The sequence below is a fragment of the Gorilla gorilla genome, chromosome 16 (genome assembly GCF_029281585.2).
Source record: "Gorilla gorilla gorilla isolate KB3781 chromosome 16, NHGRI_mGorGor1-v2.1_pri, whole genome shotgun sequence".
NCBI lineage: Eukaryota > Metazoa > Chordata > Mammalia > Primates > Hominidae > Gorilla > Gorilla gorilla.
This window is the reverse complement of record NC_073240.2, coordinates 83,540,532-83,566,747: the sequence shown is the minus strand read 5'-3', so window position 1 is coordinate 83,566,747 and position 26,216 is coordinate 83,540,532. Positions and strand designations below refer to the sequence as shown.

At 41.5% G+C, this 26,216-nt stretch overlaps 1 protein-coding gene across 3 annotated transcripts in view; it reads left to right on the top strand.

Annotated features, from left to right (window-relative positions):
* EFL1 (elongation factor like GTPase 1) overlaps positions 1-18,683 on the top strand; it is a 129,634-nt gene extending 110,951 nt beyond the window's left edge. For 2 of the 3 annotated variants that reach the window (XM_031002416.3, XM_063698774.1), the window contains exons 19-20: positions 10,089-10,273; positions 18,355-18,683. In XM_031002416.3, the coding sequence (XP_030858276.2) occupies positions 10,089-10,273; positions 18,355-18,543 (374 nt within the window). In that variant the 3' untranslated portion in view covers positions 18,544-18,683. Of the gene's footprint in view, positions 1-10,088; positions 10,274-18,354 lie in introns of those variants that run through there. The other variant, XM_055362799.2, reaches the window with a different exon arrangement.
* The last annotated feature ends 7,533 nt before the right edge of the window (positions 18,684-26,216 follow it).

Sequence of the window (26,216 nt, the reverse complement as noted above, 5' to 3'; positions counted from 1 at the left end):
AGGGCTTTTGTGAATTCTGGGTTCTTTCTGAGAAAGAAAGTTATTTGGGGCTTTATTCACTGCTAACCATTATATCAAATCCTATTCCTGATTTTTCTCTCTTTGGGAGAAGCAACCTTTAAGATCCCAGGAGACATGAAGCCCTGGCACTTAGTAGCTCTTTGGACTTTTCACTGGTATTAGTTCACTGAGACTTAGTTTGTTTACACAGGTAAAGAAAGGGGATAATAATTCATACAGATTGTGAAGATTAAAATAACACAATTTTTTTAAATACAGTGCCCAGAACAGCACCTGGCACACAGTAGTTCTCTTATTCTCTCGAGATCATGGAACTGTTTCAGTAGTGAAGAGAATATAAAGGAGGATTGAGCCCTGGATGAGAGAATCGGACAAATTATTAAGTTTCCTCTAACCCTGAGGCCCTTTGAGTCAATATGTGGTTAATTACATTCCTTTTAGGAAGGTCTCCTTATTTTGAAAGTATAGGTTGAGTATCCCAAATCTGAAAATCCAAAATCCCAAATCATCTAAAATTTGAAACTTTTTTTTTTTGAGATGGATTCTCACTCTGTCACCTAGGCTGGAGTGCAATGGCATGGTCTCAGCTCACTGCAACCTCCACCTCCTGGGTTCAAGCAATTCTCCCACCTCAGCCTTCCGAATAGCTGGGACTACAGGCGCATGCCACCACACCTGGCTAATTTTTATATTTTTAGTAGAGACGGCATTTCACTATGTTGGCCAGGTTGGTCTCGAACTCCTGACCTCGTGATCCACCCGCCTCAGCCTCCCAAAGTGCTGGGATTACAGGCATAATCCCACCCTGCCCAGCCTTTATTTTTTAATTTGGGATGCTCAAACAGTATATAATACAAATATGCCAAAATCTAAAAAAATAAAAAATGTAAAACACTTCTGGTCCCACTCATTTTGGAGAAGAGATATTCAACCAGTATTGGAAAAAGCTCTTTGCACTGTCTTTAACTCTTTCACTTTGGTACATACACTCAGCTTGTTTTGATTTTGAGCATCTTGGACATGCTACTGATCCACCTGAGTTGGTATCCTCTTCTTCCTTCTACTGTGCATGTCCTCTTAAAATAGGGGTTGAGGAGGGGCTTTCTTCCTTCTTCTGTCATTGAGATCATTCATGATTGATTTCTTTTAGACTCTCATTACTCTGCAAAGGAATTTTATTTTAGGGTCTGTTATCCTAGAACCTATGGTGTGTGTTAGTTATATTTTTTTTCCTGTCCCTCTATGTGTTTGAAACGATATCTTTCCTTTTTTTTTTTTTTTTTTTTCCCCTATTGCCCCAGCTGGACTGCAGTGGCACAATCTCAGCTCACTGCAGCCTTCTTCTCCCAGGTTCAAGCAATTCTCCTGACTCAGCCTCCCAAGTAGCTGGGATTACACGCGTGCACCACCACGCCCAGCTAATTTTGTTGTTGTTGTTGTTATTTTTAGTAAAGATGGGGTTTTGCTGTTTTAGCCAGGCTGCTCTCAAACTCCTGGCCTCAAGTGATCCACCCGCCTCGGCCTCCCAAAATGCTGGGATTACAGGCGTGAGTCACCACATCTGGCCAAAATGATCCTTTCTGAAGTCCAGGGCCCGCATAGGTCTGTGCCTATCCGTGCTCTCAAGATAATGGGAACATGTATTTCCTCCCAAAATAATGGGAGCACCTGTTTTCTCCCCAGATTGCCATCTCTTCTACATTATTCATTTGGAGTGGCATTTGTCCTTTGTTTTCTGGGAAGATGAATTTTCAGCACAACACGTGAAGCCAGAATCAGCTGTTGGTGTTTATCAGACTGAATTCCTAGCATAGTGTTGAGTCACCCCTGTTGAGTCACCCCTCTGTGTTCATTTTCTCATTTCTATTAGAAAATCACCACCTGGACACGGCATGTGAGCAGGCCACCCTAGGATAATACCTCAAAATATCATTTGTCATCCTATCCTTATATTTTTATCCTGGCACTCCCCACTTGGCCATCAGTCAGTTCTGCCACTTTCCAGGAAGAAATATATATTTTAACCCTCAGGGTTCTTTGTCACCTTCTCTCTCTGGAGCAAAGGGTCATTTTGACTTTCCTCACCCAGGTACAAATGTCACTGTATTGGGCCTCACTGCCCTCTATGAAGCCCCATTTATTTACCCTGTGTGCGGCAACTGTGTGTATGTGGGTTGGTATGCAGTCTCTACCATTGTCACTGGTCAACTTTCTTAATACTTTGCCCCTGAGACCAACCAACTACCACATCCACTGCCTTAAAAGAAGTTACATTTAGAGTCAGTCTGGCTTTTTTTTTTTTTTTTTTTTCTCGAATTGATTTGAAGTCCTCTTGCTTAGACTGGAGAATGTCCTCTGAAGCCTGTTTTCTCTTTGCTTTTGAGGGACTCTTTTATATTGATAACCAATTTCTAGTGTCCAGGGTCTATCAATGCAGTCAGCTGTTCACTTGTGTTTTCCTTTTTCTTTCTAAATCAACACCTTCAATTGGAAAGAAATGAAAAGAACTTCTGTGTTCCTAAGGCCTTTTGCTTCCTGTCTGGATATTTAGAGATCTTCTGAGAAGACTTCAGACTTTGCTGACTGTTGTTTTGATTCTCCAAGGATCGGCACAAGTTGATTTCAGGTCTTTTTTATTTAGCAAAATGAATTTCCTTAGTCTTTTTTTAAAAGTTAGTTTTTTCTACATAGATTATTAAAACAAGAAATCCTATAAATGGATAGACTTGCATATGGTCAAAATGGGAAATTTTGTAGGAAAATAATCTCAAAATCATTTTATCTGGGGAAATAATTTCAGGAAAATGTCCTTCTATACTTTTAAAATCCACTTTTCTAAAGATGTGGTTTATTATCATTTTTTACTCATGAAATTTCCCTGTAATGAGCTTGATTATTGCTGAGGTTTTACCTGCTTGTCATTGAATTCTTTTTGTATTTTTTCCTTCTAATCTGTTAATCTTTTTTTTTTTGCTCTTCATTTTTAAAAAATCTTTGGTAATAACCTCACATTTTAAAAATATTTCTTTTTGTTAGACAGTACTAGTTAAGAGTTTTTTGGGGTTTTTTTTTTTTTTTTTTTGGTTTTTTGAGATGGAGTTTCGCTCTTGTTGCCCAGGCTGGAGAGCAATGGCACGATCTTGGCTCACTGCAACCTCCGCCCCCCCGGGGTTCAAGCAATTCTCCTGACTCAGCCTCCCAAGTAGCTGGGATTACAGGCACCCACCACCACGCCCGGCTGTTTTTTTGTATTTTTAGTAGAGATGGGGGTTTCACCTTGTTGGCCAGGCTGGTCTTGAACTCCTGACCTCAGGTAATCCACCCAGCTCGGCCTCCCAAAGTGCTGGGATTACAGGCATGAGCCACCGTGCCCAGCCTCGTTAAGAGTTTTAATTACAGCTGTGATTGTTGTAGTTCTCCCTTTTATTTATTAAATTTTTATTTTAAAATAATTTTAATTTTTATAGGTATGTAGTAGGTATATTTATGGAGTATATGAGATAGTTTTAATCTTTTATTTTTACACATAGGAATAAATGCCAATATTGTTGGAACACATGTACTTTAACGTATCAGAAACATTCTTAATAAGTGTCACTGTTTACTTTGTTTTTTTTTTGAGACAGAGTTTCACTCTTGTTGCCCAGGCTGGAGTGCAACGGTGCAATCTCAGCTCACCACAACCTCCACCTTCCCGGTTCAAGCTATTCTCCTGCCTCACACTTCCTAGTAGCTGGGATTAGAGGCATGTGCCACCACGCCCGGCTAATTTTTATATTTTTAGTAGAGATGGGGTTTCTCCGTGTTGGTCAGGCTGGTTTCAAACTCCCGACCTCAAGTTATCAACCCGCCTCGGCCTCCCAAAGTGCTGGTATTACAGGTGTGAGCCACCGTGCCCAGCCTCGCTGTTTCCTTTTTTTTTTTCTTTTTTGAGATGGAGTCTTGCTCTGTCGCCCAGCTGGAGTACAGTGACACGATCCTGGCTCACTGCAACCTCTGCTTCCCGGGTTCAAGCAGTTCTCCCGCCTTAACTTCCAGAGTAGCTGGGACTACAGGTGCGCACCACCACGCTCAGCTAATTTTTGTATTTTTAGCAGAGACAGGGTTTCACCCTGTTGGCCAGGATGGTCTCCATCTCCTGACCTCATGATCCTCCCTCCTCGGCCTCCCAAAGTGCTGTGATTACAGGCGTGAGCCACCCGCCTGGCCTTTAAACCTTTTCTTATTCTATACTTAGGGTTCTTTTTACATTTCCTCAGCATTTTGTAATTCAATTCAACAAAGATTTAATGAGCTGCATGTGCCAACACTGTGTTAAACATGATTCCTGCTTTGAGACATAACTTAAGGTGACAAAGCTTAATTATATAAAATAATTAGAAAGTAAAATACAATATTATTTAGTGCACAAACATGGTTTTCTAGGGAAGCTTTATGAGAAATTGGGATTAGCAAAATTTGAAACAGTAGGTCTCTTGAAAGTCATGGTACTTTGAAATGGGCTTTGATTGATGGAATAATTTTGTATTCAGCAACTTAGTATTAAGTTGGCTTTCTTTGTACCATAGCACATTGAAGACTACTATTAAGCCTAAAGTAAACTCATTTCTAGTTGGTTTTATAGGAACTGCTGTTCAGCATGACCTTCCTTTTTTTTTTTTGTTTTGGAGACAGGGTCTCACTCTGTCACCCAGGCTGGAGTACAGTGGCGCAAACATGACTCACTGCCACAGCCTCAACCTCCTAGGCTCAAAGCGCTCCTCCCACCTCAGCCTCCAGGAAGCACAGGCATGCCACCATGCCCTGCTAACTTTTTAATGTTTGTGGAGACGGAGTCTCACCATGTTGCCCAGGCTGGTCTCCAACAGCTTGACCTCTCAAATCCTGGACACTTGGTTGGTTTAACACAATTTGCATTTCAAGTCCTAGCCAGGCGTGCGAGCGTATGCCTATAGTCCCAGCTGCATGGCTGAGGCAGGAGATCGCTTGAGCCCAGGAATTCAAATCTAGCTGTGGGAACATAACAAGACCCTCTATCTAAAAAATAAAAAAAATTGGGGTCCTTGCCCAGTTATCTTGACTGTGTCACAGTATTTGTTTCCAGCCAACTTCATGTCAACTTTGGATTTGATCATTGTGCCTTCTTTTTTAAGTCACTGATTATAATAGTAAGAGGTGCTAGCAGACTCACTAAGGACAACTTTCCACAGTGGGTTTGACCTGTTAACATCAATTATCTATAAACTTGTAGCTGATCTATCTATATAGTAGCAACCAGCCTACGTTCCCCACTGTGTCTGCAGCATGCTTTATCTCCTATTTGACTGAAGCCCATCTGTATCCTGTCAACCACATTGGCCTGATTCAGCAGTCTTATAGCTCTGTGACAAAAGGAAGAGGTTAGTGTGACCTGGTGTATAAGAATAAGTACCTACCAATTTATTTGTGTGTGTGTTTTTAATTAAAGTTAGTGCATGAGTGTTACCAACAATAACAAATCACAAGGTGAAAGAACGCTCTTTCTCCTTGGAATCCAACTTTATTTCCCATTTTCTTTTACAACCCTTGTCCATAATAGTACATTTTGCATAACTGTAACCTTATGATAGAAATAATGTAATATTTTGCTTTTTAGGTTTATTATTTATTTTATAGGCATGCTTTCATTTGGCTACTTAGAATTCATAATTTTCATTTTAACCTCTGCGTGTAAACTTATCAATAGGATATGATACAGTTTACTTATTATTCTGAAATTGGAAATTTGCATTGTTTCCTGATTGTTTACTGTTAAAGAAAACATTGCTGTGGACAACTACTCCCTTTCCTAAATTCTGAAAAAAACAACATACCTTTAATCACCAAACTTCTAGCTTTCAAGACTGTAGAATGTACAGGTTAATCTTAATATTATGGAAGAAGAAAATGTATATATGAGAATCCATAGGGCCATAAAAGAACAGATAATGTTCACCCAAATGGTAGAGACTTTTTTGAGCTTGGGTATTAGAGAAGACTTCATGGAACAAGTAATTTTTGAATGGGCCTTGAATGATGAAAAGGATTTGAATATAGGGTTGGACTAAGAGTATTCTAGGTTGAAGAAACTGAGCTTAGAGTTGGCAAAACCTCAAATGGTTTTGCCTGTGGACAGTGAGTGATATACCTTGGCTTGGAGAGGCTGTGCCCTGTGTACTCCAGAGTCTGGCAGTTAGAGAAGCTGAAGGGGTGGGTTACTGCCTTGAATACAGGCTGAGATATTTATAGTGTAGTCATTAACAGTTGAGCACTGATCAAAACTGTTTTAATTGATTAACCTTTTTGTTGCTGGTTTTTTCCTTGATGAATTCCTCTTCCCTGGTTCCTTTCATATAGTAGGGTACTCTGGTACCCCCTTCTTTCACTTCCTTCCTGCCTCCATCCCTCCCTCCCACAGGGTCCTGCCCAGTCACCCAGGCTGGAGTACAGTGGCACAATCATAGTCCACTGCAGCCTCCAACTCCTGAGCTCAGATGATCCTCCTGCCTTAGTCCCCCAAGTAGCTAGGACTGCAGTTGCACACCACTACACCTGGCTAATTTTTAAATTTTTTTAGAGACAGGGTCTTGTTTTGTTACCTAGGCTGGTCTCAAGCGTTCCTCCCACCTCTGCCTCCCAAAGTGCTAGTATTACAGTGATGAGCCGCTGTACTCAACCAACTCTGATCTTTATTTAAGTGACTGAACAAACGAGTGATCATGATGGAACAGATATCCAGTGGAAAGGGTATGAAAGTATTTGCAGTCAAGAGCCACATGATCAGAAATTCTTATTGATATGGCTGTGTTAATTTCTCAGTGATGACAATGGCACATTTAGGGTCTTTGAATGCATCCAAGCATTGAACACACCTATCATGAGAACCAAGTGTGTTTGGAAGGTTTTATAATAGTATTTTCCTATGCTTGGTGATCCATAACTATGCCCCAGTATCAACATATAGTTTTCATGGAATTAAAATTGAATGGATCAAAATTACATGTTAACTATATTCAGTTTCAGTTACAATTATTGATCTAAGCCTGCTGGCATGACCCATGCAGCAGCAGTCAGGCAGCTTGTCCCCACTGGCCCCTTATTCGTGGTCTGTTTGCCCCACTTTCCTCATTCTTTTTTACCCCTATTGTTTTATTGTTTTGCATTTACTTCCATAAACTACCTTCAAACGTTTCTTTTTTGTTTTGTTTTGTTTTGGTTTTGGAGACCGAGTCTCACTCTATTGCCCAGGTTGGAGTGCATTGGCACCATCTCAGCTCACTGCAATCGCCACCTCCCAAGTTCTCCTCCAAGCGATTCTCCTGCCTCAGCCTCTGGAGTAGCTGGGATTATAGGCACGCAGCACTATGCCCAACTAATTTTTGTAGTGTTAGTGGCGATGTGGAGACCATATTGGCCAGGCTGGTCTCGAACTCTTGACCTCAAGTGATCCACCTGCCTTGGCCTCTCAGAGTGCTGGGATTATAGGCATGAGCCACCGCTCTCCTGGCCCTTAAAACATTTCTTCGAATGAGATAGGGGAGTAAAGATTACTAGTTCACACATGTTAGGTGTTATGGTAAGATTTCTATATATCTCAGACAAATAATATATAACTCAAAGGGATCACTAATGAAAATAATAATCATTCTGCTGTTTTGGGAACTTTTCAGACTATACTTGAAGTATTGTTTTCATTTCCGGGTACCAAATACCAAGAGGGATGTAAATAAATCATAGTAGTTCAAGTAGGAGAGTGGCCACGATAAAACAGGAAATACAGGTCTAGTCACAGCAAGATTGGCCTGGAAAAGTGAACATGAGATAGCTGTCTTTGAGTAGCTTACAGGGTAATTTGTGGGAGAGGGATTAAACTTGTCCCATGTGATAAAAACTAGGACTGATGGTCAGAAACTTCAGGGGCACATATTTGGGACTCAAGAATTGTCAGCTGTTACAGTTATCCAAAGATGGAATGGGCTACCCTGGGAGAAAATGAGTTTTAGAGTATACAAGGAGAGCTTAAACAGCTACTTTAGTAGAACTTCTTGACCCTCAAGTTTCCTTTTACCCCACTGTTGTGTGATTCTGTAACTATGAGGTTTCTGGTATGAATGACAGGGGGAAATAGTTGGAATGGGGAGAATGGAGTTGCCTTTTGAAGTAGACAGTATATTCTTAGACATGTTAAATTTGAAAGGAAGTTGGCTTCCACAGCAGAGATGCCCTGGCATCCATTGTAAAGTGGTATTGGAGATCCAAGGAGAGGCCTGGCTTAGAGATGGCCTTAGGAGTCCCAAGCATAAAATTAGTTAATTTAAACCACACAAATTATAAATTAGTTGTCTCGCTGAGTGGAGAGTTTGTTCAAAGAGTATGAAGCCTCAAAGAATACTCATAAGAAGAAGTTCAGGAGATACTGAAATAAAGAGAATGACGGTCAGAAGGCCAGGAGTGTAAGGAGAATAATACTAAGATCGGAGACAGTCGGCAGAGTAGACATTAATCAGTAGCTTCAAATACCACAGAGAAATCACAGAGAATGAAAATTGGGGAAAAAAAGCATTTAGGTTAGGAATATGAAAATTATTGTGAAATTTCAAGGAAGCAGTTTCCTTAAGCAACCAGGAGAGCTGGATGTTAAAGAAAGAGCACATAGTGAAGAAATGAGAAGCTACCTGTTTAAGAGATGTGAGGAAGCAAGGAAGGAGAGAATGTAGTAGCTAGCTGGGGAAGTAGACAAGAGGAAAGGGGGTGCCTTTCATTACGAATGGAGTGTTAATTTGTTTTTAAGCTAAACCTAAACATGGTGAAGGCTCATCAGAGATTTTAGTTTAGGTTTTTTCCTTGAGGCGTTGTGACACAATAGATTTTCTGCCATTTGTTCCCTATTTCTCTTCCTAATAACCGCCACTAGGGGGAAATCTGAATCAGAGAGAAAAGTTTGGAAGTCAGACATTTTGGCTTTGTGTCCTCAGTTTCTAGTTTAAAAAATAAATAAATAAAGGTAAGTGGGTAGCAGACACTCCAGACTCATCACCTTGGCAGTTAGGAGAGAAGGGTCCAGGACTCAATGGTGGTCAAAGGATACTTTAGCCCTGCTTAGCAGCAGTGTTGTAAATGTTTAAGGATAATATATGCAATAGATCACTTATGTAACTAAAATTATTTTTTAGGCAGCAGGTGAAAGAGAAGGCTTTAAAGAGAGTATCTGCTGGTTACAGCAAGTCCTTCATGATTGTCTGTGATTTTCAATGTATCTCTATTCTTTGCAGGGTCTGTTCTCCTTACTAGTTGAAAGGATACATTGCATACCCAGAGACACTCATGCAGAACACCAGTCAGAGGGGAAGATGTTTCCCTCCTGAGTGTGAGGCAGAATTGTGCCTAAAGACGAATTGAAAGAGTCATCCAAGAGAATTTGCTAGTGGAATTCTTGTGCTGTGGCACTAGAAATTGTTACCAGACCTTAAAGATTCCAAACCTATCAGTTTTCAGGGGAATAAAACACTTAATACTCATACCACTTAAATATTACCAGTTTAAGAAAACTATGAACAAATATTTATGTGTGTGGTTTTAATTTTTGGTATAAAAATGCCAGTTGCTTGCCTACTAAGCCTAAATAGCCTATGCCATCTTAATTATCATTGCCATGTCAATAAGGTCTCAAAATTATTAAAATATTTTAATATTTATGAAGCCGAGTCACTCATCTCATTGGGTTTCAGACCCAAAGATAGCTTATAGGTGAAACTGCGTTGAAAGGTCCTTTTACAAATCTTCTTCTCATGCTGTTTTGTGGAGTTTGTCTATGAGCAGTGTAGTTTGGGGTGATTTAACTTTTTGTTCTTTTTTGTTTCCAATTTTTCTATAAATCTCATGCTTTTTAAATAAACACTTAAAAAGTGTTCCTTGCTTTTGTAAATCAACATTATTGAGAACAAATTTAATCATTTGTGGATTGTTACAGAGTATATGGGTAATCATGTCTTGGTGTGGCTCAAGCCATATGACTGATCCATGATTTTAAAAGATTTATGGTTTTACAGGTCGAGTCTATGCTGTCTTGTCAAAGAGAGAAGGTCGGGTACTTCAAGAAGAAATGAAAGAAGGGACAGACATGTTCATCATCAAGGCTGTGCTGCCTGTTGCTGAAAGCTTTGGTTTTGCTGATGAAATCAGGAAGAGGACAAGTGGCCTGGCCAGCCCGCAACTAGTATTCAGCCATTGGGAGGTAAAAATCCAAGTTCCCATTCATTCCTTCCTTCTCATCTATGGATACACTCCCTACAGAGGAGGCCAAGAGTAGCAAACAACACAGATCATGCCATTTGGCCTTCCTATGGTTCAACTCAGTCAAATGGACAGGAGAAAGCAAATGGCTTTTTCATCCAGATTGAATGAGCCTGAGATCATCTGTGGTTTATAATAAACACACACACACCCACACACTCTCCCTCTCTCTCATTTGTCCTTTTTATTCGATATACAATTTAAGATGCTGAAAATTTAATCCTTTTTTCATCCAAATATATGTTTTAGATTTTTAAAAGAAAATCACAGACCTTTTGAATGTGAAATTTTAAGAATATTTTCTTCCAGGGGAAAAAAAAATATCTCCAGTATTTAGAGGGGAACAGTTACACTTCTTGCAAGGGGTAGCTTTAAATTATTATGTATTGTATATTCTTCAGTCCCCATTATGGAGATTCAAGGTTTCTGTGGCATTCAGGTGTTGTGGAATGAGAATGGAACGAAATGGCTACTCAGAACCCTTCATTGTCAGTGTAGGTAAAGGTAGGTGAAAAGGCAAACCTTATCTGTAATCAGAAAGGAAAACTTAACAGATCCACATTGCTGAGGAGAGAAGGAAAGATTGTGAACACATTGTTAAGTTAGAGAAAAAAGAATAACAAGCGGCAAAGTAAGGTCAGACCAGCCATCCTGAACATATCTGTAAAGGAAAAGTAGACGTTAACCAGCTAAGAAGAAGGACACTCAATCAGAAGGTGCCGCATGAGAAAAGGCTGGTAAAAGCAAACTGCAGGGCATGAGCAAAAAACAATTTACTTTTCAAGAAAAAGCCTAAGGTCAGGAATCAAATTGTAAACTCAAGGATATAAGTAGAAAGATTGTCTTAAGAAAGCAGTTTTTGTTGTTATTGTTTACAGGGAATTGAAATAACTTCACATTATTCCCTTTTACCATGGAGGCTTGTAAGGTAATGGAAGAACCATTGACTTTGGAGTCAGAGAGTCCTGGTTTCAAATATTCTTCTATTTATTTGGACAAATCATGGACCCTCCCTGAGTTTTCTTCACCTCTAGGTCAAATATCTAACCTAGTGCCTGACATTGTGGCTGACCAGCCCTTGCTGATGCGAAGATTGTTTCCTTGTGGTTCGTTCTCTGAGTCTACACCACATTCATTTTGGCTTGCTCTCAGCGGTGTGGCATTCATTGCACAGGGCTTCACACAGATAATCCATGGGTTTTTTTTCTTAAACTCTATTTCAGCAAAACTCATGATTTAGCTTCAATGCTAAGCTGTTATCTTTCTCACTTTCTTTAGCCTAATGGGTCCATTTTTCCAGAACACTTTAAGAAGAGTTTAAATTTAGAAGAGAATGGAAAATGAGAATAATTGAGGGAGAATTTTCTTTTTAAAATGAAATTTATAATCAAGTGAATCAGTGAAGTAAAGAAGGGTGGCACTTTAGAAAAATTGACTTGGACAGGGCAAATTTGATTTTAATTCAGCAAGTTCATATCATCTAAATTGATGCAAGTGAAGTTGCTAGCCCAGAGCACTCCACTGTGTCTGCTTTTCCTTTAAAAAAAAAAAAATCACGTTCTTAATGCTTGACAGAACCAAGGTTAATGCTATGATTTAGGTTACGTTTTTTTGGTCAGTACAAACTCTAGGTTTTAACAGTAATTTACTATGAATCTTTTCTTGACTTTTGCATATTTCTCTGAAAACTTAATGGTGTTTTGATGGCTTTGCTGGCTTATATCTGATGAGATATTGCTGAATTTCATTATGTAGAAAACAGTACCCCCCAAACATTTATTTTTTAATTCCTGTGCTTGTGGGTAGTAATTTCTCATTTATCCAAAATTCTAGCTTTTTAGTTTTGGTTTTGGTTTTTGGCATTCAACTTTTACATACGAACACAAACCAAGTAAGAAATATAAGGGATGGGTTTTAAAAGGCAGTGCCTGAAAAATAGAACTATGTCTGTAGTGCAAATGTATTACTGATGGTTCTAATGAAAAAATCATTACAGCATCCTCTACCACAGGTTTTAGTGACCAGATGTGTGATTACAGAGCAATACAGCTAAATGATATTTAGAACCAGAGAGATTCAGTCCACTTCAACCTAATGACCTTGAGACGAAGAATGCTTTCTTCATTGGCGTTACTGTTGCTGCAAACTGCCTTCAGAATTCACAAGTCATGCTTCTGAATATCTTAGAGATGAGAAGTCGTCCATCTCATGAAGATGGCCTTGATTAACACTTGTGCATAAAACTGGGTTATAGTATGTTTGATCAGAACAAAGAGGATGTAGGTTAAGTAATCACTGGGATTGTCTGTAAATGCAGATCCCAAATAGGCATTCAGAGCTGTTGTAATGGCATCATTATTGGAAGAATGATTCATTTGAATTTGTATATTCAATTTTTTGTTTTAAAATCTCATCATTTGACAGTCTTATCCTCAAAAGTGATTTTTATAAAGCTTTTTTTTTTTTAGAAAAATGTATAAAGTTCCCTTCATTTCTTAGTTGTCAGATATATTAGTTAGGAAGCAAGTAAGACTGCTCTAATAAAGGGATCCCAAAATATAGTGGCTCAAATAAGGCAGAGATTATTTCTCTTTTGAGTCTAAGGAGGCAGACTAGGGCCGACACGTGACTCACTGTGGTAGGAGCCCAGGCCCTCTCTAGCTTGCTGCCTTTCTCAACACTTAGCTCCCACTGATTGTCCAAAGTGGCTGTTCTACCTCCCGCATCACATCTGCATTCCGACCAATAAGAATAGGGATGAGGAAGAGTAAGATATACTCCTTCCCTTTAAGGACACAAACTGAATCTTGCACACATCACTTCACCCTCATGCCAATGCCCAAAACCAGTCATCTGACCACATCTAACAAGGCCCCACCTAAGAAGGAGGCTAGGAAATGTAGTCTTTAGGTCTATGGCCTATTGTCTGTTTTGATAAATAAAATTTGTTGGAATACAGCTGTACCCAATCATGTACGTATTTTCTATGGCTGCTTTTAAGCAGAGTAAAGTAGCTATGATAGAAATAATATATGGCCTGCAAAGTCTAAGATATTTACTGTCTGGCTCTTTATAGGAAAAGTATGCCCCCACCTTCGGGCTCTAGGTGGCTATATGCCTACCTGAAATATCTATTACCAAAGAAAGGTAGAGAACGGATATTTAGGGACAACTAGTATAAAAACAGCAAGATTTTACCAAATAGGCAGTTTTTGTTACCTGAAAGCCTTGATGGTTGTCCGTCTCCTTTATCCTTTAGAAATTAAAAAAAAAGAATCTTAAAATTGATCTTATACATGTAATACTTTTTTAAAAAAATATTACTTTCTGGCTTAGCTACATCTCGTTATTAAAAATAAGTCTCTTAAATAAATAACTTGAGAGAAAAATATTCTCAAGAAAAGTTTTGCCCCAGTTTTGTACCATCCTTCTGCCATGTCCTTGCCACCTGTCATGGTCCTGTTCCCAAAAGCTTCAAATCTTTGAAATCTTAAAAACTACATTATAATTAAATGTCATTGATCTGATATATTTTGGCTGTCTTGGTTTTTCCCCCATAGTTAGGTTTAGAAATAACACAGTTGTTGAGATATGGCTTCTCACTCCAAGGCACTTCTTTTCATTTGTATTCTACCACACCATATAATTTACAATCAAGAGCTTTTGAGAGAAAGTGCTTCAAAAAATAGAGAAAATAAAATTACAGGCATTTTTCCATGAGGAAACCTTTGAAGTCAGCAATCTCATAATTTCTCTTTCTATGTTTTACCCTTCTATGAAAAAGGAAGAAAAGGAGCTAATAACAGACACAGAAAGAAAAAATATTACCAACCAGTGCTGTTGTACATGTATGTCAGCATAACCTCAAGATTCATCGCTTATTACTGAGATTACCCTGAGGGGTGGGCTAAAGTTCATACCGGGTGAAGTGATTACAATAGCACCAAACAAGCTTATTTTGGACATGGTATTTTCCACCTGCCAGCAGTAATCATCGTGAAAACTGGGCAAAAAATTGAAGTGGAGCACCCAGAGCTTTTTCCTTCTAGGCTTTCTTTTCCCTTAGTGCCTAGGGCAACAGTTTGCACTTGGGTGCCTTCTTATGATTAGAAAATGGCATCCCCTTCAGGCTGTTGAATTGCAAAAATGCATTCTCACTCTAGGCCGATGAATTCTGGGTGAGGCAGTGAGGAAAAAAAAAAAAGCACCTTTTTCTTCAGTTTGATATCAAGCCCCTCTCTGTGGCCTGGAGGGGCATTTCTGTAGAGCACAAGCTGGACAACCATAAAAGGGTAGCCTTGTCTTTGCTCCACTAAGGAAATTCAAAACCAGCCTCGAGCACTCGAGTGTTACTCCATCTCCCCTGTTCTCAGAGTTTGTTGGGTATGTTGAGGCAAGTGGCTTCAGGCTGTCCACACAGAGGCAGGAGTAGTGAAGATGTCTTCATACAGTCATATGATATTGGGACTTTTAACATTCCATCCTTACAAATAGAAGAACCCAGGTATAAATGGTTCGAAATAAGTTGCCCAAGATCGCACAGCTAAGCGAGTAGGGAACTGGCATTGAAGGGAGACTGCCTGGCTCCAGAGCCAGTGCAGTTAACCCTCACACCACGTTCACTCTGGCCTCAGTGCCTGCTCCTGATTCAGTGAAGTGCCAACCCCCGACTCCTCACTCTCTGGGTTTGATTCCACACAGACTCACTTGGTTCTTCTCGCTCATTGCAGTCTCTCTGCCTGTTTCCTCGCATATGAGGAAACAGACACCACCCCTCTCACCCTGTCCTCCCACTAGCAAAGCAGAATAACCAATTCTGAAAACAGTTTGTGTTTCTTATGAATGTTAAGAATTTTACCTCCAGACAAAAGAGAATTATAACTTGTGGCCGGGTGTCTTAAAAAGAATTTGTTAAAAAAATTACAATAGTTTTTTTCCATAGGAAGTTACCAAAAAATACGTACAAGGAGGTCCTATGTGCCATTCACCCCTCCTTCCCCAATGTTAACATCTCTTACAGTACATTGACATTGATACACCCATAGCACTTGTTCAGGTTTCACCAGTTATAATATATGCACTTGACTTAGCTAGTACCATTGTGCAATTTATGTTTGGATAAACTCAGTCTTCATGGCAGTCTGCAAACATGGCAAAGGGCAGGCTTTGGAGCCAGACAAATCTAGGATATGCCAGGTGCTTTACCATATGACTTTCATATAATATCTTCTTCAGTCTTCACAACGACCCTGTATCAGTTGATAGATTATGAGTGTTTTCAGCCGCAAGAACCATAATGCCCGAATAGTAATTGTTTAAGCAAGTAGGGCTGGTACCATGGCTCAGGGACACCATCAAAGATGCAGGCTCCCTTTCTTCTGCTCTGTGTATTCATAGGAGTTTGTGTGTCTGTAGTGCTATAAAAATGTATTATATATGTAGCTTTATGTAATCAAGATACAGAATTGTTCCATCACCACAGGCTCCCTCATGCTCCCCCTACATAGCTACACCTACCCTCACCCTGGGTGGGTGGCTTTTGACCAGTCAGGCTGTTTTGAGTGGCAGCCACCTTCCCTCCCTTCCTCCTGCCCAGGCCCTGAGCCCATACTGACTCAGCCCTGCTGGTATCGTGTTGACATTGTTTGCTGGTGAATGATCTGGAATGAGCCTTGCTATCCTAGGCCCAGTGGCTAGTGAATCAGAATTGAGTCTCTGGGACTGTTGTGCCCACAAAATTATAGCACAAACCCTCTGACCCAGAAGAACCCCCTCAGATGGCCAAGTCCACAGGACTGAGCTTCCTCCCCACTCCTCCTTCTTACTGCAGTTTCTCGTCTAAATTCCATCCATTCGCCCTTGTCTGCCACTCTGCCTGCCCACCACCCCACCCCCCCACCCAATTCCTGGACCTTGTCTCCTTTTCTGCCCCTTGTTGCCCAACCTCTTAACTGGGCTCCCACTTCAAGACACTCGTTAGACTTGCTGTCACCCACCAGAATTATTACTCTAGTGCTGATAATGCCTCTGTGCCCCCCTGGCTGCTCTCACTTCTATGTCTGCCCTTTCCTTCCGGGGACTCTTTTTTGAAAGGATATTTCTAGTTCTTTTGTTGAGTGTCCATGAGAGGTAATATGTTTTAAAGTCTGTCCAACAGAGGCTTTTTTTGGTTCGCCGATAATGGTTTATTTAACTAGATAAAGACGTGTAGGCTCACACTGAGGCTCCTTAGCACTCTGAAGGACTTCATTGTGTCCCGGCAACTGCTGTTGCTGATGCGAAGCGTCTCGTTGGTCTGATTCATGTTCTTCTCTAGATCTGGCTTTTCTCTCTGATTTTCTCTGTACCTGCCTTAGCACCAGGACACAGGCAGCTGCTTTGTTTCCAACCTTTGTTCAAGAGCAAGAAGCACAGTTGTGGCTCACACCTCCCATTCTATAGTGTCTAGTGGGTCAGAATCGAGCCTCAGGAGATGCAGGTGCCCACAGATTTCCAGCATTTCAACACTGTCACAAGGGGTGGATTATTTTATTATCTTGGTCCAGACTCAGTGAGGTTTTTCCATCTGAAGACTCTCATCCTGTTCTCTGTTTTTTGGTTTTAGAACTCCTGTTAGATATACCCTGTACATACTTGATGGCTCTTGACTTTCCTTTGAGACTTTTTTTTTAATCTCCATCTCTCTGTGCCGTATTCTGTATTCAGGGAAATGTCTTTAAGTCTGTCTTTTTAAAAATAATGTACTGAGGTGAAATTCATACAACATAAAATTGAACTTTTTTTTTTCTTTTGAGACAGAGTTTCACTCTTGTTGCCCAGGCTGGAGTGCAATGGTGTGATCTCGGCTCACCACAACCTCCACCTCCTGGGTTCAAGAAATTCTCCTGCCTCAGCCTCCCAAGTAGCTGGGATTACAGGCATGCGCCATCAAGCCTGGCTAATTTTTTGTATTTTTAGTAGAGACAGGGTTTCTCCATGTTGGTCAGGCTGGTCTCAAACTCCTGACCTCAGATGATCCACCTGCCTCGGCCTCCCCCAAACTTGAACATTTTAAATAAACATTTTGCTTCATTTTTCCCATTCACAATGTCATGCACCCACCACCTCCAGAAAAAAAATTAAAAATTAGCTGGGCATGGTGGCATGCACTGTAATCCTAGCTGCTTGGGAGGTCAAGGGAGGAGGATCACTTGAGCCCAGGAGATTGAGGCTACAGTGAGTATGATTGCACCACTGCCCTCCAGCCTGGGCAACAGAGCAGAACTCTGTCTCTTAAATAAAAAAATATATGTAATAATAATAAGAGTGTAGTTACATATGTTGATCTTTGTTGAGGTTGAGGACAAAGGCAAAATATTGATGGCAAAGACATTAACATTCAGATATATCCTAGCAAAAATGAAAGCTTTTTAAAATTATATTATGAAAAATTAATAGTTTTCTTTCTTCCTTAGTGTTATGAACTGGCGCTATGAGCAAAGAATAATAATGTATGTTACAAGTTTTGTTGAATCTACTTCCATTTGTTCACACCTCCCATGATTCTTCATACTTTTTTTTTTTCTTTTTAAGTTGGAGCCTCACTCTGTCGCCCAGGCTGGAGTGCAGTGGCATGATCTCAGCTCACTGCAACCTCTGCCTCCCGGGTTCAAGTGATTCTTCTGCCTCAGCCTCCCTAGTAGCAGGGACTACAGGCACATGCCGCCCCACCCAGCTAATTTTTGTTGTTGTTGTTGTTGTTGTATTTTAGTAGAGACGGGGTTTCACCATGTTGTCCAGGCTGGTCTCGAACTTCTGAGCTCAGGCAATCCACCTGCCTTGGCTCCCAAAGTGATAGGACTACAGGCGTGAGCCACCACACCCTGCTGATTCTTCATACTTATTACCATTCCTAGCAAGCTTAGCTGTTCATTGCCTAACTTTTTTTCATTAGCTAAGACTATATAAACTGGGGAGCTCAGTGAATAAGGTTTGAAATTAAAAATGCCTAACCTTGCACATTCTGTCATCTTCTTTTACAAGATCATTCCCAGTGACCCCTTCTGGGTCCCAACTACTGAGGAGGAATACTTGCACTTTGGGGAGAAGGCTGACTCTGAGAACCAAGCCCGGAAGTACATGAACGCGGTACGAAAGCGCAAGGGGCTTTATGTGGAAGAAAAGATTGTGGAGCATGCAGAAAAGCAGAGGACACTGAGCAAAAATAAGTAGCTACCTACTACTGGTGGATTCTTTTCCTTATAGTGAATTTAAAAGTATCATCAAGGGTTTAATATTGGGAAAATTTCTTTTTGCCACATTATCTCTGTTTATTCACTTTCAATAAAGTTGATCCATATAAATATTTTAAAGAGGATGTTAGAGAACATGTTTTCCAAGTGTGTTTTTAATTGGTTCTGGTTCAAGGCAAGAAGTTATAAATATTGCAGTGATGATTTATGACTGCCCTGTGTATAACCCCCAGCAGTAAGACGTGTGGTCAGGGCTACCCTCTTGGTGGTGGGGAGGTGATGTGCAGACCCACAGTGGGCAGTCTCCTCTGCACTGAGCGGCCACTCCGGGGCTCACACTGTCTCTGCCTGTCATCACAATGTCATAATTCTGAGTACATCCTCCACATAAACATCATGTGTGAATTTCGGAGTGGAAACATTTCATATTTAATCAGTGAATCAGAGCATTTAACATTGTTTGGAGAGACCACATACTTGAGAGAGCAGCTGCTTTTTAGTTAAACCAAGTCACTGTTACAGCTCATCCATCTTATGGTGTTGTCTAGCAAAACAGTATTATGTTCAATAGTTAGCCTGTAAATCTTCTGCTTTTACACCCACTCATAAATTTTATCATTCCTATTTAAATCAGTGTTAATGGGAGTCATCCCTATACCTTTTTCTTTTTTTTTAAAAAAAGGTAAATTTCTATAATTTTATTTGCTATTTCCTTTTAGCCTTACTTAGCTAATGTGCATGAGGTTATGGCTTTATTGTAAATATTTTTTCTGAATCTCAGTTGCCTCCTTCAGGATGATCTTCATTTAAGGAGCAAATGCAGTTCAGACAAAAATAGATTTTATATTTTTGATGTTGCATAATAATTTTTATAGCCACTTAAAAGAAGGATTCCTTCTCATAGCATAAAATTATCAGACCAGACTTTGTTTTTGAAATACTTTAATGGGTTTTCTTAATAAACTAGGTCATTTTTAATACTAGTTGTAGACATTTTATCTCTAAATCTTCAGGGCCCTGGCATAGCTGGTCAAATCTCATTGGCCTAGACTTTGGGGAAAATGTGACTGGATAATTCACTGTCTGTTTAATTTCAACAGATAATAATATATGAGTTAGTTTAGGAGAGTTATATCATCTATTGGTTTATTTGAAAACTTTGATAACATAGGAAAAACTAGCACTTCGATTTATAGCATTTGTAAATAACATCATTCAAACTGCCAGATGTGCTATAAAATGTATACTTAGATCAGCACATTTTGCATTTAATAGAGAAAAGAGGCATAACCCAGAAAAAGTTGGAGAAAAAGTTGCTCTTTCTGCAGTCTGTTGGGCCCTGACAGATGTGCCAGTGTGGGGGAAGTGACATGTCGAGTTGATAGATTGTCTGTCTTCCTTCTCCATGTTTGAGGGAGATAATAATGAGCAGGAAAGTGGCCACAAAGAGGCAGACCAAGGGATAGAGCCAATCTCCCATCTAAGTAATCTACCTTATTGTGTAATTCATGACGAGACCTCAGTCATTGAAACCCTGTCCCCTTCCGTGACAGCATAGTAAGACTACATTTGTACTGTGCCCAATGCCATGTCCAAACCCTAGCCTCTGTTTGTTGAATTCAGTAGAAGCCAAGCAAAATGTTGTCAGTCCACAAGTAGAAGTGAGAGTGTTCCTGTTCTTACAGAGGGGCTGGCTTTGTACACTCATTTATAGATAGGCTTCAGAGACAGTGAGGAAGGCTAGGTTGAGGAAGCCACAAAACCACGGCTCTCACTCCTGGAGAGTTATTTGTATTGAGGTCCAGAGGCAGCTATCCTTCTGCTCAGGGGACAGGCATAGGCAACACCAACATAATGCCTTTTCCCAGACATCCCTGGAGTCGGTGGGTGAGGGGAGGAGAGGCTGGGAAGGGCCTGGGCTCCAGCCCCCACTGGAGGATGAGCTGCAAGCAGCATGGAGACCATCACCATTGCCCTCTGATTGGGAGGCTGTGAAGAGCCTGTTTTCCTGTATCAGATTTTCCACAGACTGGAAGGGAAATTCCCTTCTATTGGGACTTTTGTGAAGAATGCCTGGCACCGGAGAGGGCAATTCTTCTGCCTCAGCCTCCTGAGTAGCTGGGATTATAGGTGCGTGCCACCATGCCCAGCTAATTTTTTGTATTTTTAGTAGAGACGGGGTTTTACCATGCTGTCCAGGCTGGTCTCGAACTCCAGGTAAGGGACTTTTTATATGTATTTGATCCTCACACTTGTTGTATGAAATGGGCAAGGAAATTCATTAGAGCCTGGCGAAAGTTAAGTTTATAGCCCACGGTCCCATTTTTCATTCCGTCATACCTCTTGGCAAGCTCTGCTGTAGTGCATCACACAAGGATTCCCATGATTATTGCCTGATGCATGCTAGGATCAGAGAAGTTATCAGTAGATGCTGAATATTCACTATGGTAGAGGAGGACTTGGGGGCATCTTTATTTCTATTCTGTGCCTTGAACTTAGGTAAAGCTACCAGTGTCCAGGGTACAAAATCATTATCTGGACTGACTCAGTTTTATTGACCAGTAAGTTTAGAAAAATAATGGAATTCAGAAATTAGGTTAACCTTTGTACTTGGAGCTGAGAATAGGGACCTGGATGTAAAAGATCTCTTTTATTCTACCTTAGAACAGCCAAATAAGGCTCAGAGCTATGGTGAGCTTGTCCCAGGAGTCAAAGCCCTTCAGGTGAACAGATGATCAAATCTGGGAATTAGAAGGTCTTCTGTTGTCAAGTAGTCAAACTCTTCCTTTCTTATTAAGGTAAAGAACGTTATACACTTTCTGAGCTAGAAAAAAATTCATTAAAATAAAAACAAGAATTTATTTATTTATTGAGACAAGGTCTCTGTTGCCCAGGCTTATTAAGGCAAAGAACATTATACACTTGCTGAGCTAGAAAAAAAATTCATTTAAATAAAGACAAGAATTTGTTTGTTTGTTTGTTTATTGAGACAAGGTCTCACTCTGTCTGGGCAGTGGTGCCATCACAGCTTACTGCAGCCTCGACCTCCCAGGCTCAAGTGATCCTCTCATCTCAGCCTCCCTAGTAGCTGGGACTACAGGCGTATGCCACCATGCCCGGCTAACTTTTATATTACTTGCAGAGACAGGGTTTTGCCATGTTTCCCAGGCTGGTCTCAAATGCCTGAGCTCAAGTGATCCGCCCACCTCAGCTTCCCAAAGTGCTTAGATTACGGGCATGAGCCACCACACCTGGCCAAAGACAATAATTTAGATCAGATTCTAAAAACAAGGTTATGAATGTCAGCCTGAACGCATGAAACAGACCATGGAAGCACTAAGACCTTCTTTTGATCCTGTTTTATGTATACAGAACCTGCAACCCAGAGGGCATCTTCTAGTTTTAGGAATAAACAGTGGGAAGGTTTTCCACTCTGCAGCACATCTGTCTTTCAGGTCACAAGCAGAGCCATTTGCAGTAGCCTTTAGGGAGCCAAGGTAGCTCCTACCAGAGAAGAGGGGCGAGAAGGAGTGAGGGGGAGGAACAGAAATATAGGTTCCCCAGAAACACTAGAAAGGGCCTGGCCCTACCAACTTGGACATCCCTGGGCCAGAGGTGAGGCGCAGAGACTTGATCGTGAATAATGGGGATAGGATTTCTTACCAGCCACAGGTCCTCTGGGCCTTCTGGCCTTACTGAGGAAATTCCAGAGAGCCAAGCCATTGGATTCAGCCCCACAGGTCCTCCCTTGGTCTACCTCACCCTCACCACCCTCAAGGGCTGGGATTGTTTGGCTTGGGGAATTACGTTTAGCCTGTGGGTTTTACACATCTCTGCCAGGTCTTTGGATCTGCCTATGCCTAAGATTATTTTGTATGATTCAAGTTCATGGCAAAAAGGCGTAACAGCCCTAATTCTCCTGTCCCAGATTTCACTGTGATCTCATTGAAAGAATCAACCTTTAATGTGCAGTTTTAAATGCCTTTTTACCTCAGCTGCAGCTTCTACATTTTTGCAGAATCAATGATCTTGAATTTTTATTTATTAATTTACAAATTCCACTATTTTCAAATTGTAGAATTTTTTCCAAAGAATTATTTCTGTTGTCTTTTTGAGGAAAACATTCCAGTTGAGCCACAAAGCCCTGATGTTGTACTGTATAGCGATGGGATCAGGTACAAGGAAGCAAGAGTTGAGAAGCCAGGGAGTCCTGGGTTCTGTCACTTCTAGCCAACACGGGGCAACTCAATCTCTTTAAACCTGACATAACCTCATATGTAAGGTGGGGGATAATTCCCCATATGTAAGGGGTTGTGGGGAGGAGTAACTGAAATAATCTGTGTTAGGACACAGTACCTGGTATATGGTGCCCAATATATTTAATTGTTGTTGCTGTGTTTATTACAATTATTAGGCAGTGCAAATGCACTAAGAAGGTATATGAATTCAGACCAATTAAAGAATCAGTTAATCTAGTGTGGCAAAAATTCAAACCGCATATTTACTCTATTTTTCTTTATGCCTTCCTGTCCAGCTGGTCTTGAACAGTCTAGGTCTGGGAAGGAGGATGGCCTACACTCTATTCCATTGCGTTTCCCAGAGGTCAGATTTTACACTGTAGTCAATGCCCTTGTCAGATTAGGAGCTGTCTGTCCCCAAGGCATAGCAAGTGGGACTGGCTACCTGAGGACCCCAAGGCAGTTGACTTTTGGACAGTGGCCCTGCTACTCAAAACAAAGCAAATAAGCCCGCCCACCCCATGCCAGTCCACATACGCACAGGGCTGCCGGCTGCCCTTCATTCATTCATTCCTTGTGAATCCCCAACAGTTACTGGTGACAGCTGAAAGAGGAGCTACTGGGAAGTGCTTAGCAGCACCATGTGGGCTTGACCTAGCAAGTGTTGAACAAGAAACAATTTCTTGTCTGCATGGCCCTCCCTGGCATTCCCAGTTCCTGAAACAACCCTGCCCCCAACTCCCTCTCTCCCCTCTGCTTCGGCAGCAGCACCCAAAGCTACTCTGGTACTCAAGGTACCCACGGCTACCTTGCCTCAGACCTAGAAACTTTAAACTCCGCTGTGCTCCATTCTCACCTGTCTTCCCACAACTGCCAGCCCACCATTTCTCTCACCTTTTTATCCCCTTTTGGCTTCATTTTCTTTGCTCTTCATTCAGCCTGGACCCCAGTACCAGTCTGTCCAAAGGCTCACCAACACACTGATCTTCATCTTCCCCATCCAGCCACGCCACTCAACACAGCCATCTCCCCACACTGACTTTCTTGGAGGCACCTGTTGCCTTCATTGCCAGAGCCAAAGTTTACTTTCAGTCCCCTGCCACCTCTTCAGTACCTCTGCCACCGTGGCCCCTCCCTCCTTTCAAAGAGCAGGAGGGCCAGGAAGCCATAGAGGAAACAGTTCATAGAAAGGTAGTATGTGTGGGTGCTGTAGTCACTCAGGAACAGCCCCCAGGGCACCCACCACGTGGGGCAGCACAGGCAGCATGGTGCCCAGTGAATTGAGCCCAGCAGGAGGAACCTGATGAGCAGCACCCACAGGGACAGGAAAGGACCAGAGCCTTCTAGGAAGGTGACAGTGGGCTTCAAGGCTGAGGGGGTAAATCTGTACAGTGGATGAACAGCCCCTGCCCTGGCCTGATTGGACATTTGGAGGCAACCGATATATCAGTAATGGCTTTCAAAGCCTAGTCTAGAGGAGCTCACCTCCGCACATGCCCACCCCACCCCCAAGCTGAACAGTTCCCCCTGCAGGACGTCTGCTGCTATAGAGAAGAGAGGCTGTAAGAGGGGGACAAGGGCCAGGGAGCTGCCCTAGACCAGACTCCAAGGGACCGATGCCAAGTTGTACAAAGTCCATTGGCAAAGGACTTGAGAGGTGGGAGGGACATTTTGTTAAATTGGGGCCCCTCGATACCTGTTGGATCCTAGGTTTGAGTTATTCATATCTACAGTAACTCTAAGTTTTCTCCTTTGCAGTAGGCAGGAGGGGAGACCCTTTGGAAACAGCACCCTGCTTTGCTTTCGGGAAGTCTTATCATCTCTACTCAGTCCATGAGGTTTGCGTGGGTTTGACAGTACCACACCTGCATGTGATCCAGGCTTGGACAGTCACTCAAGTCCCTTGGCATCAATGGAATGGACATGTGACCCAAGATGGTCCAGTGAGAGTCAGCCTCAGGGCTTGTGGGAAAGAAGCACCACAGTTTTGGTTTTTTGTTTTTGTTTTGTTTTTGTTTTGTTTGAGAAGGAGTCTCACTCTGTCATCCAGGCTGGAGTGCAATGGTGCAATCTCAGCTCATTGCAAACTCCGCCTCCTGGGTTCAAGTGATTCTTCTGCCTCAGCCTCCCAAGCAGCTGGGACTACAGGCGCCCACCACCACACCCAGCTCATTTTTGTATTTTTAGTAAAGAGGGGGTTTCACCATGTTGGCCAGGGTGGTCTCAAACTCCTGACCTCAGATGAACTCCCCGCCTAGGCCTCCCAAAGTGCTGGGATTACAGGCATGAGCCACTGCACCTGGCCATACCACAGTTTTTTATTAAAACTGCTATGTCAGTAAAAACACCTGGGCTGCTGGCAGCCATCTTTGTCACATGACATGATCCTACTAGAGAAGGAAGCTAGCATAGGAAAGTAGAGCTGAGAGATGAGGAGGGACCAATTTCTGATAGCATTGTTTTGAGCATCTGAATTCTGTACCTTACCACCCTGAACTTTTAGTTTCGTGAGACAATAAGTTCCCCTTTTGTTTGTTTAATCAATTTGAGATGAGTGTCCATCACAAGTAATGAAGATTCTTGACCAATATAACACCTTTGATCATGCCACCCGCCTGCCCAAAAATGTTTGGTGGTTCCCCATTGTCCCCACACCCTTGTCCTGTCTCCTCTTCATCTTTCAAAATCTGTCTCTAGTGCCATTCTCATTAGGATGTCACCTTCCCTGTGGCTAACCAAACTTGAGCTTATCTTTATCTGAAGCCCATATTATTTTTATCTATTTTATGGTATCCAACATGTTCTGATAAGTGTAGTAGTGATTTGTGTATGGTTCTTACCCCATCTACTTATTTGAAAGCCCCTTGAGTGTAAAGATTTTCCTACCATTCTGTGCCTTGCTCAGCAAATCCTAGTAGACGTGTAGTGACTAGGCTACGAATATACATGTAGTCAGGTAAAAGTACATCAAAAACACAGGTCTCCTGGCTCCCATTCCAGTGCTTCTCCCAGTATGTCACGCTTACTGAGGGAAAATTCTGAGTAGTCTGGACAAGTTATAAAGCAGGGTTCTCAAAGTGCGATCCCCTGACCAGCAACATCGGCATCATCTGGGAGCCTGTGAGTCATGCAGATTCTCAGCCTTCACCTCAGACCTCCCAAATCAAATTCTGGGTGTGGGCCCAGCAAGCTGTGTTTTAACAAGCCCTCCAAGTAACTCTGACACATGCTCCAGTCTGAGAACCAGTGCTGAGATTTCAGTTGACATTTACATAATATATTTCCTTTTTGAAATGTTTAACTACTTCGTGATTTATGGATAAAAATGCACACTATTCATCTTGAGTCTCATGTTAAGTAAAATTTGCAAGGCATCATTTGGGTAATTAATTTTCTTCCACTTCAAGTAGATACA